An 18,207-nucleotide genomic window follows, 5' to 3' on the forward strand; every position below is an offset into this window, starting at 1 on the left:
CCAGCTAAATCATCACTGGGGAGGAGAATTCAGAAAAACAGCCATGGGCACTCAGTTTGAACTCTTTAGTGTCCTCTGAAATAACTGTGCTTATTCTATGACTTAAGTCATGCAGGATCTCCCTCCTCATTGCAGTGATTATTTTAAGAGTTCAGGAAAGTTGTTTAAATTTTTCTGGTTTTAGTACACTTGTATGATAACAGGTTTCATCTGAAGTCTTTTTTGGCTACTACACCATCTAAGAAGAGGCTCCTGTTCCAGGCATCTGTGCAGCTGGTTCCAGGGCTGTTCGCTTTTGAGCTCCATCTGCTGGAATTCTATCCTGTTTCCCACATCTTTGGTGTTATTATGCTGCCAGGTCTCACAGGAATTGGTTTTAATTAAAAAGAGAATAAGGAATGAAATTCACAGTTCAGAGGAATTTTCAGTAAGTTGCTCGTCCTTCTGTTTAAGGATTCAACTTAAAGATTGCTTGGAGAAGACAAGACTCAAAATCAGAAAATAATTGTGAGACTGAGGAAAATAAATAATAAATTTTCCTCTGCTTTTGTTTACAGTTTCTAGGTATTTTATAGAGATTTGGATTAATCAGCTCAGTCATGACCTATCAAGTTCTGTATGAGATTTCAAAAACAGATTACTTGCTCATTTTTCTGAATTAGGTTTTTGTTTGGTTTTCCACTGATGTCTGTTGTTACTCTATAACTAAGAAAATTAGCAGTGTTTTCAATATTTAATTAACTTTTTTAAAAGCCATTCTTTCCCATTGTAACTGTGCTTCTAGTGTTTCGGATATTTAAGGACAGAAGGGACCATGATGAAAATCTAATTTGATTTTTGTAGTTCCATTGTTTCTTAACAAAAAAAGTACTGCAAAGAATAATGTGCAGAATTGGAAAAGAGGGCCCTGCTGTGCAAAACCACTCTAAAAGTGTTTCAGTAGTCAGAGGCTTTCACGGTAAATTATATGATGACTTTCTACAAGTTTCCTTTGTAAGGAGCACATTCTCTGTTCAGAGGATACATTATCCTGTTCATGTCAACAGTAATAGATCTGTGTAGAATTAGGATGGCCACCAGCCCTTGGGTGCAGGCTCTGGTGTTGACAGTGCATGTGATTCCAAGGAACAAGCACTTCTCTGGAAGAACTACCTTCCTAAAAAGCAAACCATCTGCATTTTGAAGTTTCCTTTTCTCTACTTGTAAGGCTAATACCACCTTCCTTCCCCGGTCCCTCAGCTAATGCCAGATGTTCCTAAGGTATATTCTGTTTCATAATGGGTTTGTGTATATAGTAATTTCAAATATTTCCTTGAGTCCATCTGCCTGTTAGCAATAGTCGGTGTTCACGCATGATGTTTGCAACTTTTATTTTCTACACAGCCAACTTTGCCTGAACTGGTTTTAGTTCTTGATGTGGGTAACTCCATGTTGTTATACAGGAGTCTTGGGAATAAGGGGAGGGAAGAAGAGGTGGAGAACAGAGAAAGTGCTAGGCTTGATTTTAAAGATAAGTGGATTTTTTTCAGTTCTGCCTTGTGCTTCTCCTGGACATGGCACAGCCCACGCCATGGTGCTCTCCAGTGGTGCCTGAGCTTGTTCCAGCCTGAGCTGCTTTTCAGAAAGTAATTATTGTAATGGATTTCTTAGACTTCTGCATGGGACAGAACTGTCAGCCATTTTTCACATAGATTGGGGGGATATTTTCTGGATTTCCTGACAGCTTCCTATAAAACAGAGATAGCTAAGGAATCTCTGGTCATTAGACTTCATTGTTAAATGGGTATGTGCTGCCTTAGGCTGGTATTTAAAGTCCTCTGTTTTGAGGTTGGTATTTTTTAGACCTTCGGATACATGGGGGTCTGTACAAACTTCCACTGTGTTCTGAGGTTGAAAGTGGCTGGTGACTCTAACTCTGTGCCATTGGAGAATAAATTAAATTGTTACTGTTCTTCCTAAAATGAAAAGTACTTTGGATTTAAAATTATTCAGTGAACAATGATGGTCAAACCCCTCTTTGTAGCTCACTTCTGTTCATGGAGATGGAAGTGTGAGGCTTCTATTGGTTTCAATAGAGACCCAAATTGTAATTAATATTCCTGTGTCCCAAACATGTTGTTCTGATTAGAGGCTCTTTGCCCAGGCATTTCTGTGTAGCCTGCCCTGTTTGAAACCCTGCCTTTTTCTGACTTCACTTCCTGAATCCGTTGACAACACTCACAGCCAAACAAAATACATGTTCACAATGCTGTTATTTGCAAAATATTCCCTTGTGAGTACAGCTGGGGCAACAAAAAGAGTTTCTCTCTGAATCTCAGAGAGAACTGACTATTCCTTGTAGAAGTAAGGCCCATAGTGCATTTGGCAATTTTAGTCTTGGCAGTTAAGTAAGTGTTAAAACTTTGCATTTCACCACATACAAGCGCATGCACGTCTTTCATTACCCTTGTGTGTATTGATCACACAGTGATCTACTAAGAAATATACTGAGAGTGCTTAATTTTAATCTAGGCCGAGGTGGACCAGATAGCAACAGGCTCCTGGCCCACCACATTGTTTACAAAACAGATGGAGGTGGAAAGACTATAAACTTACTTTGCCCTCTTTTAGGCCTAATCCTCAAATGTGATGAGGGACCAATGAAAAGGTTCATCTTGAAGTGCTCTTCATCTCCTTGTGAAGCTGCCTAACTGGTGCTAAACCCCACCTTGCTTGGCAGATTCTATGACTGGACATCAATGAAATTATTGATGTGACAGGAACAACCCATCACATGGTGCCCACTGACCCAGCAGTGCCATTGCTCAGGAACTCTTTCACCCATGCCACAGAATGTCACCCTGAGAGAAAACACACAACTGCACTGCTGAATGTCTGTGTGTGCACATGAGGCTAGGGTGGAGCAGACTGTCACTCAGCTGTGTTTAATTAACATAGTATTTTATATAATGTATTTATTTTTTACGTAATTAGGTGATTAAGCAGAATGCTTGCTAGTAACATTTCTTCCATATCCCAGCGCTGCTGAGAGTTAAACATGCACCTTTGCAGGTAATTAATCTCCTTGCCCTGCTTATTTTGCGAGTTGGCACTTGCTAAATCCCTGTAAAACCACACCCAGCAGAGCTGTGTATTATCCCTCTGCTGTCTATTCCTACATATGGTCAAAATCAACTTACCTTCCGGGTTGCTGACATCAGCAAAATGTACTCTTGGCAAACTTGGGAATCCTCCTAGTAACCCTTTGTTTGGTTGGTGTTGTTACAGTTGTATTCCTCTGACAGCAGCAAACACCCTCCAAACGGTGCCTACCTTGACCCATGCTTGGGATGTGGAAGGACACTACCAAATTAGTATATTTTAAACATTAAAATAACCCCTTGTGTGATAAAATGTGTATAATGGGGTGAGGGGGGGAAAGTTAGAGGAAGATACTTCCCTGCTTCCGGTAAGGAACTGACCCATAGTAGTTGCAAGTTTCAGAGTATAATTTTGATAACAGTAAAGACGTGTATGTATAAATATATATATATAAAAAACTATCTAGTCATTTTGTGAAGTGACCTTAACCAACACTATCACTTCAATTAAAATTAGGCTTATTCTAATTTAAGGAAAAAAAGACTTTAAAACTGCCTGGTTGAGAATAATAATTTTCTGGTATATTTTCTGGCAGTCTTCTGATATCTATTTTCCCTTAGCTGTTTGGCTCCAAACAGCAAACAGGAAAATATCTGGTCTCCTTCAAATAGGTTTATTAAACAAAATCGATTGGGTACAGTGTTTAAAATCCTGGTAATAAAGCTGTTTCCCACCCCCACTCAAGTAAAGTAGCATGTTTCTAAGATATACCTGTATATTATCATTGTACTAAAAATCAGGATTGTTTTGTAAAAAATACCTGGGACTTGCCTGAGAAGTTGCTATTTTCAGCAAATTGCTGGAAACAAGCAACAGGAGTTGCTGTTTTTCAACAAGTTGCTATTTTCATTTCCCACTAGGTTCAGTTTTCCCAGCTTTTCTATTGCCAAGAAGGTCAGAACCCAGAGTAACACCCAAAAGGGAAAGGATTTAGAGACAGGGAAAGGGTTATAAAATTATTTTACTGTTGACAGCAGCATTGTCATAAATATTAACAGACAAGAATCACCTCCTACCTGAGAAAACATAGGGATAAAGGTGAATATTTTTATTTTTGAAGCCTACAGCCTATTTTTTTTTAATACAACCACCTGCCTTATCTTCTTGAGGGCATTAATTTAATAAAAAGCATGTCAGATCAAGTAGCCAGTTGCTCCAGTTATGGAACAATTTCATTCCCTGCCTTTCTACCCCTCCACAACCCTGCCTGAAGTCAGATGTCTAAACTGGGCCCCAAGAATGCAGCAGGCAAGGCAGGCAGGCTGCAGCTGGGAAATACAACTTCAGGACAACCCCAAAAGTTGTATGAGTTTAGTGGCCATGACCTGGCTTCTCCCTCCCCTCCTCACACCTTTTCCAGGACATATCTGGAGTTATAGAGTAAGTTCAGCATAATCCCTACCCTTCAGAGTGCAGCTCAAAGGGCATTTTCCCAACTCAGGTACTAGCCAAAAAAAAAAAAAAAAAGTGTGAGGGGAAAATACATTTTAATTATTTTATTTTTCTTAAATATAATAGAACCTTCTAGAATTTTTTCCAGAAACAGAAACATTAAAAAATTATACTTTATTACAAATGGTAAACTCAGAGTGCTAAAAAAAAGCCTCTTATTTACAAACAATACTGGGCAGTGCCCAAATAAACAACATAAAAATAACTTACAAAGTCATGAAGTAGTTTATTGACATTAATCAACTTTCATAAAATAAAATAAAAAAAGATATGTACATACACGATTTACTTGAAGGCAGGCAGAACAGTTCTTTTTTTGTTTATCAGCCTCCCACAAACCTCCCTCCCACTTTTTTTTTTTTCTTAAGGAATACTACATAAAGCAATCTACAGTTTCTATTGCAGTTTAACCTTTAATACTGAATGATCATCGAATGTTAGGTCCATGCAGGTCTTGGTCAATGTTAAACGAAGATCTGACATCTCATCCGAGCAGGAACAGCACTTCCCGGAGCAGCGCTGGCCGCTGCACTCCCGGCTCCAGCTGAAGGCTTTGCCAGTCTTTCCACACATGCGCTTTGCGGAGCACAGGCAGGACTCAGCCTCTCAGCTTTTGCCATTAGCTTTATGCCTCTGCCACTTTGGATTTTTCCCGTTTAGTTGTACCACAACACAGTTCTCGCTGAAGAGTCTCTTCAAAACGTCTGCAACTGCTGTGTGAGCATGAGCTGGCACCCGCTGTTGACGTGGTTCATGACCTTCTGCTTAAGCTGTGCAACCTGTTCTCTGAGCATGTTGGCAGTTGATGCCAGCTCTGAGTTCTGGGCTTTCAAAGTTTTCACTTTTTCTTCCAACCGAGCAATCCTTTCCAACTTCCTTTTCCGGCATTTGGACGCCGCGATTCTGTTCCTCATGCGCTTTCTCTCGGCTTTGATTCTCTCCTGTGACTCCATGTCAATGGGGGACAGGGGAGGAGTTTCCCCCGGCATTTCAGGTACAGTCTGCGGCTCCTCTTTCAGAGCCTGGAGCCGGGGATGCTGCACGGGCATCTGGGGGTTTATGTGATGCTGGGGCGCGTATCCCATGCTGTTGGTGTTGTAGTTGGGCGCGGAGCTGAGCGCGTTGGGGTTGAAGTTGCTGAGGTTGGCGTACACCGGGGGCTCGCTGTGCAAACTGGTGTTGAAGCTGGTGCTGCCGGCCATGGAGGACACAGGTGCCATCCCGCTGGTGACAGGCTGGGCGGCCGAGGTGACGCTGGGCAGCGTGTTCTGGTTGTGCAGCTCGGCCAAAGCTCTCACGAAGCCCTCCGCGAACCCCTCCTGTTCGTCGGTGACATTCTTGGGGCACAGGAACTGCGTCGGGGTCGGCGTGGTGGTGATCAGCCCGTTGCTGGACTGGATGATGAGCCGCTCCAGCTCGGGCGAGGCCAGTTTGAGGAGCCCCACGTCGGGCGAGGTGAGGATGTCGGCGTTCTTGTTCCTCAGGTGCGGCTTCAGGTTGCTGGAGGGGTCGGACAGGTTCAGCGTCATGTTTTGCTTCAGCACCTTGGCGTTATTGTATCCGTACCCGCCGCTCTCCGGCGGCGCGAAGCCGGCGCTCAGCGCATCCTCGTAGAAAGTAGGCTCCATCTTTGCACTCATAGAACACAGTCCGGGAAGGGGAAGCTGCCCGGCCGCCGCTCAGCTCCCCGCGGGCACCCCGACCCTCCCGGGGAAGGGGAAACGCGGAGCCTTACTGGATCGCTGCTGCTGCTGCCGCCGCCGCCGCCGCGCTGAGAGCCCGCCCGGCCTGGCGGGGCGCCTCGCCGCCCTCCTCCTCCTTCTGCCGGTGGTGCCGGGACGCCGCTCCGCCGTCACAAGTACTTTCCCTGCCCGGCTCCGCGCTATTCCCGCTCCACCGTCCCAGCACCCGCACTCAGTCGCGCTCGTTCGCTCCCGCCCGCCCCGCGCTCTGCGCCCGCTCCCGCCGTGCAGCCCTTCACTTATCAGCGGCCGCGAGCCCGCTAAAAATAGCGCATGATGTCACCCCGCGCGCTCCCCATTGGCTGCCACCGCCCCGTCCCCGGGGGGGCGGGGCCAGGGCCCGGCGCGCGGACCCGGCCCGGGTCGCCATGGCCACCCCCCCTCAGAAGCTTCTTGAGCGCGCGGGGCCTTGTGGGATGACGTAATGCCGGGGGGGCACGCGCGGGGCAGTGTGGGCTGACGTCTTTGTTTTTGAAATATCTGGTTACCGCGTCCCGCGCGCGCGGGGTTGGCTGGCGGGGCCGCCCGGGCGCCTCCTCAGCGGGCGCCGAACCAACGGCGGCGGCCCCGCGCTCGGCCCCGGCCCGCCGTCCGCCGCCGCTCCCGGTGTGTTTGCGCCTTCGTTTCTGTGTTTGTTCGTTTGCTTGGCGGCCGGTGCCTCCGCCGGCGTTCGGGCTGCGGTGTTTCCCCCCTGCTTCGCCGCTCCTCCCTCCCCCGGCGGTGGTTCGGCCCTTCAGGTGGCGCTCCCGGGGAGCCCCACGTGGTTTCCCCGTCCCGCCGCCCCCGCGGCTTCCAGGCAGCGCCGGGGGTGGCACCGCCGCGGGCGCCCCGCGCTCCCCGCCCCGGGCTGAGCCCCCGTGGGGCCTGTGCCGTCCCCGCTCGCCCGCCCAGCCCTGCGGGAGCCGCGGGTTTCGGCCGCGGGCGTTCGCGTACGCCCCCGCACCTCCGCCCCCCGGCACGGCTTTGCCTTCACAGAGACCCGGGACGTCAATTCCCGGCCTCAGGAATAATAACCAGGAGAATACAGAGGGGAAATAAAACCCGACAGGAAAAAGCCGGGTTGCGGATGGGGTTCTCTGAACTTGTCCTTCACGGGGAGGGGACAGCGACGGCCTAATTTTAGACAGTGCCCTAGTATTGCTGTGGAATACCTCCAGGTTAGTCTGGAGGGAAAATAAGGGCTGGAGCCGAAGGATCGGGGTGGAGGAGAAAAGTCTGTGCTGGCATGTTCCCCTCGGAGCAACAGATGGGAGCTGTCTGGTCCGCTGGAGCTGCTCGGTGCGAGCGGCGTTCCAGGGCAGAGCGCTGATAAAAGGGATTCGTTTTTCTTACCTTGCCCCGCACACACCCTTCTCTCGGGGTGGTGGGGATTTGAGAATGCTGAGTGGCAGCTACCTCTGGAATAAAGTGCAGCAGGTATTTGAGGACAGACGGTGACAATACGGCGGGGCACAGGGACTGCAGGGCTGTACTTCTGTGTTTGATTGCCGGCAGTGCAACAAGTGCTCCGTATGCTTCCAACATGAAGCTGTTACCTGCTGTTCAGCTTTTTGTCACTGCAGAACTTGGTCTGTCAGGTTCAATCCCTTCTCACAATATGTGAAGCTGACAAACTTAGGTCCAGTTTTGAAAACACACTTTCAAATTCTCCAGTGCTGTTTTTTTCTGGATATAATGACATAATTACCAGTTACTGTATAGGAAGGAGCAATGAGGCAAACAGAGCATCAGCAGCTGTGAAAGAAAAGTGAAGGTCCAGCTCCCCTCTTTGAAGTTGTTGGAGTTTTTTTCTTCGCGTTTTTCCTGGTGTTCCCACCTGGCCCTGTTTGGCCACACGGTGGGCACTGGTGTTAACTGGAATGATGGAAATTATACATGCAGTGTTTGTGTTAACGCTCTGTGGCACAAAATACAAAGTTTGGAATGGATGTGGGGGCTTGCTGTGTGCTGCTGGTGTCCTCGCAGCATCTCTCTGGGTTGCAGGTAACTCAGACTTCAGCTGCAGAAACAGTTCAGCCAAACAGCACTAAGTTACTGCACATGCATAAGATCTCTGAAATTCATTAGTGCAGTGAGTGCTCAAAGCAGTTGCTCAATCTTTTTAATCTTTACATGCAAGATAAATAGAGACCAGTGACTGACTCTTCTGGCACCAGAGCCAGGGGGCATCAAGTGAAACTAGCAGGTTCAGAACAAACCAGAGAAATGTCTTCACAGAACTGTGGTTCAGCGGTGGAACTCTCAGGCAAGGGTGGGCTGAAGGATTTTAACGTGACTGGATGAATTCACAGAAGAGAAATCACCTGAGGTCTGTGAATCCCAGAACATTTACACTGGCTCTGGAAATCCCAGAGCTGCAAATGACTTGTGCCTGGAGGGGCATCCCTGGTTTCGTGTGCCTCCCTAGGGATCCACTCCTCGCTCTTGTCAGAGATGGGTATCTCGTCGGACCTGATGTGGCGGTCCTTGATGTGTTACAATTCCCGGAGATAGCCCATAAATGATCTTCTCTGTGTCACCCCGCAGTTTTTGTGTTTATAAAGGGCAAGGAAGAAATTCTGGAGAAATGCAAGACTTGAATTCTAAGTCGTTTATTGTGTGGAGGTTTTTATTTTGAAATAAAATATTTTAAATATTTCCAAATAAAGCTAAAAACGGGAGGTGGTTTGTGGTACATAGGAAGCCATGCAATTAATTTGCTGTATAGACAAATACTACTAATAAAATTTATTCTGATTAACTTCATGTATTTAATTGGTTAAGAGTTCAGTTGTTTTGTTTTATCTTTCGGGGTTTTCTTCTGCATGTTTCTTTTGTCCTAGAAAGCAAAGTTCAGACTACAAGGAACATGCTCAGTGTAGTTTAAACCACTCTATTTATTACAGATTTGAAAAACTGCCTTTAGAGCCCACTGATATCAATGCAAGGTTTTGATTAACTTCAGTGAGGGTTAGATTGGGCTGGAGGGATTAATTTAATTTTTTTTCCCCTCCACCCATTTCAGTTCTGTACTTCCTTCCTCTTGCAGAGGCGGAGTTTCAGGAGTAGACATTCCAGTTTGCTGGAGACGTGTTGGAGCTGAGGCCCTGTAGCTGTGGGGGACACTCATTATGTTAATTGCTGCTCACTGGGGGTTATTTGGTCCAGGCTGCAATAGAGTCAAGCTGCTTGTGAAGAGCAGGAGAGCTCTGAAATCAAAGGCAAGAGCTCTTGGCTGCTCCCAGAGGATTTTCTGCCTAATATGGGACCTTAGGGAGGGCTTGGCTGAGATTTCAGTCCCAGGTTCAGCACCTGAGACCTTCAGAGTAGAGCAGATCCAGAAGTGGGACTGATGGATAATGATCCTTTGTGGCCATTAGCCTAGGAGCTGGGAATTCTGGTGGCTATGCCCTGATTTATTAAACACCTATTAATTCAGGACTTTTATTCCCCCTTTCCTGACGTCCTTAAGTAAATATTCCTTTAGTAGGATGAAGGAACACTTCCTGACCCAGGTACAAACCATAGCCATTTACATGGCTCAATAAACAAACTTGTGGGTAGGAATTGCCAATCCCTGCCCTGTATTGCTGAGAGGCCGATGCGTTAGGCAGCAGTAATGCAGATTTTGATTTATAAACTTCTCTAATCAATCAATAGAAGCCTGAGTGAGGCAATCAGATAATCTGAATAATTAAATGGCTTTTCAGGGACAAATTAAAATTTCTTATACACACCACATCCGTCTAAATTATATTTGGTGTCCAGGAATAAATGGGTTTGTTTTTTTTGTTTCACTCCTGTATCTCAAATGCTTTTGGCTTATTTCGAAATCATTTGGGGAAAAAAAAAAAGGAAAGAAAAAAGGATACATAGCAGTTCCTGATTTTTTTATGTTGGAAACAGTGCTTGCAGAAAAAAAATTCTTTTTTCCGTATAGTTTTTCTTCTATTAGAGATATATACATTACATGTATATTAAATATTTAAACATACAATTTTCTTTCGATATGTTAGACTATTTTGCTTTTTCTTGTTCTCAGAGAAGTTTCCATAACATTTTTATTGTATAGAAAATTATTATATAGATTGTCTTTTTTTTTAAAAACACTTCATGCTTTCAAAACGTGATCTCCTTCTTTACCTCTTAAAGTGAATAAAACTGGCAATTACTGTATCTTCTCACACTGCTTTCTGCTTGCCTAAGGAGTTACTATAGACCAGATTTCTCCAACTGGGGGAGACAAGAGTTAGAAGGAACAAGTATTTTTCTCTTATTTACTCCATCAAAGCATAGTAAAAGAAGGTGCGAGTGAGAGGGTACGAGGAACAGAGTTTCCTCAGGCCAAGTGGAAGTAAAATAATTCCCAGATTCTGCTGGTCCCAGTTCCTTCCTGGTTCCTCAGGGTGTGTTTGCGTCGTCAGTTCAAGTGGGTCCAAGTCTGCAGCACAGCAGAGGTGTGGCAGAGCTGCCACCTCATCCACCCCCGGCTTCCGTGGCCTCTCCTCCTGCTCTTTGCTCCCAGTAGGACTCCTGTGGCCAGGTGGAGATCCAGGAACTGAGTCTGGAATAAAAATAAATCCCTACATTTGGGGACACAAGGGAAAGGTGGGAATGCATAGGCTGGGGGAAGAGTGGGACTCACAACTTGACATGAAGGACTCGGGAACCAAAACTCTGAAAAAACCCAGCCGGTCTTGAGCGAGTCTTTATTTTGCACATGAAAAATGCTCCTCAGAACCACAGGCACTTGTAAATGAGTATCGTGTCCATCTCCTCCACCCTCCATTAGTCATCGCATAACCAAGCCATACGCACTTAGTCCTTTTCATCTTTCTTCTTGTCAAGCCCTTTAGCCTGTCCCCCTCACCTACTCATCCCACCAATCATTTTAATTAATCTCTGAATTTCTTTGAAACTAATAGTTTGTGGAATGGGGGAAAATGAGTAGGTTAGAGAGACAAGATTGTGAATGATGGAGGTGGGGCAAAGTTAGGAGGCTTTGCAAGACCTGTTGGGTTACCTCTGGGGCAGGACAGCAGTGCTGTAAAAACACAGAATGGCTGCAGAAGTGAGGGAAGAACCACTAAAAACGTTTTTCATTTTCTTAAGAATGCTGCCTGAGCAATTCAAACCCTGGATGTTTATGTGCAGCAATATCTGAATGAAAGGTGTGATAGGATTGTCTCTAAAGTGGATGGGATGACCTCTTCACTCAATAGTTACATTAAATTTCTCACTGTTGTGCTTCCTATTCCCAGCTGGCTTTATAGAGGATTTCAGTGCTCACTGCAAGTGCTCAGAAATACATTTTCAAATAAGTAATGAACTTTATAATTTTTTATTCTAACACTTGTATGTATTTTTACAAAACCCTGAGCAAGTAGAAGTTAACTACCTTGTCTAGAGATGAGTCTGAAAAGAACCCTGGGGCCTTGCTTCCTGTGCTTTTTAGAATTCTGGAATGGCTGGGGTTGGAAGGGAACTTAAAGATCATCTCCCAACCCCCTTGCCCTGGGCAGGGACACCTTGCTCTAGGAGGATGTTTGGGATGTTACAAATCTAAATGTCACACCAATAATGTCTCTGTGCTCATTATTTCTATACCACAGCTTAGCTGGTGCTCCGGGAAATAGAGAATTGGGCAGAGTTCCCATCGTGTGGAGCTTGCAGTCGGAAAAATCCTCTACACACCAAGAAGGCTGGCAGAGTAGCAGTTGATCCACAGCGGGAGCCCAGAGAGAGAAGGTAAGCAGGAGAGGAGGCACTGGAGGACGGGTGGCATATGGGAAGCAGACGGCTCTGCTTGGCATTGGGAGCTGGCAGCAGGAAAAATGTACCATACAAATAGAAGCATATTGATGCTGAGTGCTGGGGAAGCAGGTGAACGCCTTCGAAAAGATATTTATTGTGTTCAGGGGGAAAGATCCTGCTGGAAGCGTGCATTTGTTCCCATGTTACTGAGGTGGGGTTTCACTGTGGAGAACTGAAGTTAGCTTTGTGGTCTTTGGGTATTTCAATAAACAGACAGTAATGTCAACAAAATGGATTTATTTCTGGTTGCCAGTTGTGAGTGAAAATCTCAGAATAACTGGATTTAACCATTCAGAGCCCTAGGTAAAATAGCTCAGTTTTGATTAGGGTCTCCGGACAGATTCAGAGTACTTAAATTTTTAATTAATAAACAATCTGGCATCCTGTCAAAGTTGACACCTTGCTCTGTCTTAGCAGCTGTTGGCACAGTAGGCTCCTGGCTACCTGGGATAAAGCAGTACTTGCAACAGGAGAAGGGGAGGAAGCGAGTCTGCGTGAGACCAAAACTGCCCAGTGAAAAGCAGCACAGAGCTCAGGGATTTCCAGGGAGCAATCAAGCTTTCCTGCTCTGGCCACGGACAGCGAGTTCCTGTTCCTGAATGTCAGCAGTGGCTGGTGGGTGACAGATGTAAGGACACCTGTCTGAATTCAAGTAATGGCTCTGACAGGAGGAGCAACAAACAGAGAAAGCATTCAACAGTGAAAGTAGGTTCTGCAGGTTGCTCCTTCCCAGGGATTAGTGTGGTGGAGCCTGTGGGGAAGTTTACAGAGTGCCTGCTCACGTAATTCAAATGAACAGGAAACATTCACTGTGGATGACAGTCATTTATGTTGGAGTCATGGTGTGGGAGCAGTTAGGGTTGCCAAAGAGCCAAGGAAGGCAATGTAGGGAGGAAAGGGCACGGCCTGGGAAGGATGGTGCCTGGAAGCACAAGCAGAGTTCAAGGCTTCTGTTTTAGAGAAGGTGCTACTGAACTGCTTCTCTTCCTCAGACCCACCTGATTAATAAACAACAACCTGATCTCTGATCCTAGCTGAGCTATCACACAGTGACGTAGCTGCTCCTCCCTGTCCGGGCAGCCCTGTCCCCTCACGGGCTGGGAATGTCCCAGTCTCACCCACAGCAGACCCTCAGGACTTCACAGGAGAGTTCTCCAGGATACTCAACCCCTCAAAATTGCTGTTCTTTCCTCTTTTCTGCGGTAAAAATTGTATGCAGCTGCCAACACTACAGCATCTATATGTTCCCTTGTTTCAGAAGGAAAAAGAGATGGAAAATTTAGCTCAGAATCATTTGGATCACATGGATCGCTACCTGAGATCTTGTGTTGTTACAATGGGCTCAGGCTGCATGTTCCCATGTGTGCTAGAGCAGGTCCATGAGCAGCTGGTGGTGTCTTTGGCAGATGGGTTGCTCAGCTCACAGGACTGTTTACAGTCTGCTGAGAACATAAGAAACATAAAAAAAGCAGTAACACTTGAGTATGTTAAAAACAAGTTCATAAGATCAAGGAGAATTTCCAGAATAAAAGCACAACACTAAAGCAAAGGCCTAAAGGCTGTGAATTGAAATTCAGATTGGTTTAAATTTTACCTTTTTTTTTATATAGGGAACAACTAGAAAGCCATTCCAGACGTGGCTGTGTGGTATTTAGAAAGCTAGGTACCAGTTGCAACATGCACAGATTTCCAGAGGTTTCTATTCAGTGAGGAGAGGGCTGTGGGCTCAGGTAAGTCATGTGAGGGAGGTGAAGCACGTGTGTTGTAAGAGTTAATGGTACAACAGTAGCCTTGCTCTACATAAGCACGTTTTGTGCTGATGTTTTCCAGTTCCTGCGTTCCTTGCAGCCGGTGTAGGAAAAGGTGTGTGGCTGGCAGAGCTGCAAGCCCAGACAAAGCACTTCTGGGTGTGGATGCTCCCAGCCCATTGCCAGGTGCTTCATATAGGCATTTATGTCAGAGATCTGAGGTCAGTTCAATGATAGCCAATTTCAGCCCTGGATTATTACATAAATGTTAATAAGAACAGGGGTATATTTCACATTTCTGTTATTGGTCAGCAGAGTATTTACCTAACCCTTAAGCAGTACTGGTGGGGAATATATTTCCCTTCAAGACAACTAAGAAAACTTTAAAAGTTTGGCAAAAAAAATTGTTCACCTCTTTACTATAACCTTGTGAGTTTAATGAGAAGTAATCTTATTTTCTGTATACCCAAAGAGGAAAAACAGGAGAACAGAGTCAAATGGGAACTGCACTCTTCCCTGCTTTTGCCTCCCTGCTGAATGGCCCTTAATCACCTTTAGCATCTTTGTAGCTTGATTCCCCTGCTTGTAAAATGGACATGAGACTGAAGTCCTAGTAAAGCAGGCAGATCTGGGGGGAATAAATGCTGGACAAGTGATATGAACTATTTTTATTTTTAAAAATGCATTAAGGAATAGGTATGGAGAAGCAATGGATTTTCATCTGGAAGATCTAGGATTAACTTGTTGGTATAAAATATTTGTTACTGCCCCCATTTTTTTTTAGGATATCAATCGTTGACGCTTTTATTGGTTCATGAGTCTTGTAATGCATTTTGAATCTGACCCAGGACTGTGCGGAGCATATACTGGCACTTAGATTTATGCCAGTTTAACTCTCACTCTTTGACATTTTTGACCAAATATCTTCCAGTTGCTATGGGCTTGCTTTTTGAGGGGTTTATTTTGTTTTCTTTACATTAAGAGCCTGTGCTTTGAGGGGCTCTGACAGTGATTTGGAGGTGTTCATGCAGGAGGAATTATCACATGGCAGCTTCCCAGAAGGGGGATGCTGAAGCACAGCACCAGCACCTCTCCAGCTTCCCACTGGTCGTTTCTTAAAGAATAAGCCCTGTTTCTCAGTCCAGACCTTTGGCAAGAAGATGACCACGTGAAACACGGGAATTCTCCTGCCTTATACTCCCCTCAGGGAAGAGGATGGGTGCCACAGCCGCTGCCCCTGCAGGAGTGGGGAGGTGAAGCTCATGACCCCTTTGGACGCTTCCACCCCATAAATCTGCTCCTGAGATTGCCTGGTTTTACACCTACGTTACGCTGTAAACTGCTCTCCATACATGCTTTTTAAGGAAAACGGAGGAGCGCTCCTGAGCAGATGTAAATCTGCAGCGCCTGGAATGACGTCGGGCGCGCCGTGTGCTCGGCCGGCCCTGCTGACACAAGAGCCAGTCCTGCCTCCTTCCGGCTCCCACGCTGTCCCCTCCCTGGCGCTGACACAGCCGCGAGGTGAAGGGTGTTGGGAAACACATCCCAACTGCAGCCCAGCAAAAACATGAATGGCTGGGCAGAGAGGAATTTGCTTCTTTTCAGGGTGTCACCACATATCCCGGATTAAAGTCCTCGCGGAACCTCCATGTGAGTGCCAGCCACTGCTCTCTGTGAAAGCCAGGAGCTTCCCCAGTTTGTCCCAGCAGCTCCTGGCTAAAAGGGAATTGTGCTGCAGCTGGAAACTCGATCAAGCGAGTCTCAAAGCATTTCATTCATCCTCAGTTGATGCTTAATACACCTTTACTCTGGCGGGTAGTGCTTCCTAAGCCTTGTCAACATTGCAGCCGAACAAAGGCTCGTCTCAAGAGTGGTGTTGTGTAAATAAATCCTGTGCCTTGCAGGGTGTCACGGAGTTAATGGGAAGCCTGGCGAGGGGAGGGCGTGGGAGCAGCATGCCGGTGTTAACGTTCTGTTTTCTGCACAGGATTGCAACAGGATTGCAACAGCCCGGCCTATCTGAGCTGCTGCACGTCCCGACAGCGCGTCTCTGCTCTTGAATTTGATAGGGGTGCTGATAGAACAATGCACCTTTCTGGGAAATGGTAATGCACAGCAGGACTTCGGTTTAAGGAAATTCTGAATAAACCATAGCAGCTTTCTTCTCAGAGTGCTGATGATTTTCAGGTAGCCCACCAGGCAGCCAAACAAAAAATATATATGGCAGTGTTCACTCAAAGGTTAAAGTTTTGGGAAAATGAGGGGGGATGTTGAAAATCCCATGAACTTCAATAATTGTATTTATATCTTTGTGGTAGCTCTGACTCCTTCACTTGCTTCTTACAGATCAGTAATCAGGGGACAATTTACAGGAATAACCCCCCAGGTAAAAATATACAACTGCCTCTGAAACAAACAGCATTCAATATGCAAAGCTGTGTGATAAAGGGCATGCTCAGGGTGCTTTTTCAGGCCCCATGGGAAGTTTTACAGAGAGCAAAGTACCTTTTAGCAAGTCTTTTTCTGTTAGTTTCGAAATCCTCTCTTGCTTTTCTCTAGAATGATTTTCCCACAAAACGTGACAGAAACAATTAAAAAAGTCTTAGCAGAGCTCACTGCTCCCCTGCCCCCTTCTTTCCCTCCCTCTTCTCCCAAACAGTGGGAGCTCTCAGAAATATTTTAGTATCCTGGAGATTAAAAACAATGTCCTTAATTTGTATTTGTCTTGTAATAGCTCTGACTTTCACCGCCTTGTCCTCCCCTTTATTGGGAGTACATGTGTGAGCACTCCCTCTAATGTTGTTTATACGCCTGCTGTCAGGTTCAATTAGCAGTTTCTTAGCAGGGCACCTTCCCACGTGAAGGAAATGTTTCCAGTTCTTGTCCCAGCTCCTGCTTCCTCCATGGGCAGCGTCCTGACATGGAACAACAGAAATGAGTATCAGTGATATCAGTAATTCTTAGCTGATAAATGGAAATTAACTTCAGAACCTCATGAATCTACTGGCAGCTTAGATGGGGGGCAGCTGTTTACAGGATATTTTATAGGTATTTCATTTATGTGAGTTTTACATAGTTCCTGTTATAAATTGAGCCATTTTGGTAATAGGGGATCAGGAAAATTTTGGAACTATAGGACACCAATGCACTTCTTAGGTAAAACTGAAAAGAATGTAGTAATCCATGGAAGGATTCTCTGTGTAAATAGGAATGTTGCTAAAGAGAATCAAGATAAAATGTAAATGTGAATAATTGCTCATAAGACAAAGAAATATTGGCAAGCAGCCACATGGGAATTGGAAATTAAACTAGTTTTATACCAGTAAATCATATTGGCAGAGTCTCAGGGCTAGTCAAGTGAATGGCAAACCCACAGGTAACTTGCAGGACCAAGGATTTCCCCTTCATGAACGGGTGTAGATAAGCAAAATTTCCCAGAGCAGAAAAACACTTTGTAGTAGCGGCCGGATTTTCAGCTTTGAAGTAGAAGAGGTACTTTCATTTTCAGTATCTCCGTTAGAGCTTCTTTTTGCAAGACCAGGAGTGTGAACTCTTGTGTCTGAGCCAAAATTCCAACCTAAGCAGAATGTACTCATCTAAATTTCCCTTTTGGTTTCATTTGGCCAAGGTATTCCTCGGTGTAGAGTTGCTGTGTACTGTTACAGCAGTTGCTGTGCTGGGAGCTTGGGAAGGCGCCCGCCTGGAAGAGGTTACATAAAACCTAAACCATAATAAGCTCAGAGAAACCCCTGAGTGTGATGATTAAAAGGAGAAAACGATTAGGGAAAACACATCAAAGAGGCTCAGTGAGAGTCCTAAAAGGAAAAATACTGATTATATTTGTTTTGCTTTTGTCTTACATGAGGTAAAAGGCGTGTGGTGTGTCCTGGGTCGCCACCCTAAGGGGTGTGTACTTAAAGACAACAGAAGCAGACTCCAAGGCTTCCATGGGGTTTATTTTGGTTGCAGGGCTGGGGAGATAAGATATAATTGTACCATATACATAGTGGTGCTATCAGTCTGATGGATTACCCTTCCCATACACCCTGAGCACCTTGCCTACCCTCTGCCTGCTAATCTGTGTCTACCAGGAGAACTTGCTTTCTGACCTTTCAAGAAACTTTCAACTGTGGTTTTTAAAACAATCACAGAAATGTTTTTCTTTCTCCAAACGTGCAGTTCCTCTCTCTGGTGAAAGCATTCAGAGGCATCAAATGGGTAACATTGATTGCTAAAGCTAGTGTGCAAGTTCAGTTCAATAAATTGTGATCTTAAGGGCTAAAAAATGTTTAGAATTCCACCCTGGGTCTGGGAATAAGAGTAGAAATTTA

General features: G+C 45.5%; 2 protein-coding genes across 3 annotated transcripts in view; one reads left to right on the top strand and one right to left on the bottom strand.

Annotated features, from left to right (window-relative positions):
- Nucleotides 1-4,688: 4,688 nt before the first annotated feature.
- On the bottom strand, nt 4,689-6,592 carry JUN (Jun proto-oncogene, AP-1 transcription factor subunit). The gene has a single exon (XM_032117389.1). It carries the CDS (start codon nt 6,231-6,233, stop codon nt 5,289-5,291), a length of 945 nt encoding a protein of 314 aa, XP_031973280.1. The 5' UTR covers nt 6,234-6,592; the 3' UTR covers nt 4,689-5,288.
- A 5,339-nt stretch (nt 6,593-11,931) lies between these two features.
- Nucleotides 11,932-18,207, top strand: part of FGGY (FGGY carbohydrate kinase domain containing) — a 259,987-nt gene continuing 253,711 nt past the window's right edge. Inside the window, exon 1 of one of the 2 annotated variants that reach the window (XM_032117383.1) lies at nt 11,932-12,062. The gene's annotated coding sequence lies outside the window, so the exon portion shown is untranslated. Of the gene's footprint in view, nt 12,063-12,724; nt 12,744-18,207 lie in introns of those variants that run through there. The other variant, XM_032117385.1, reaches the window with a different exon arrangement.

This window comes from Corvus moneduloides, chromosome 9, assembly GCF_009650955.1.
Source record: "Corvus moneduloides isolate bCorMon1 chromosome 9, bCorMon1.pri, whole genome shotgun sequence".
In the NCBI taxonomy this organism is placed as follows: Eukaryota; Metazoa; Chordata; class Aves; order Passeriformes; family Corvidae; genus Corvus; species Corvus moneduloides.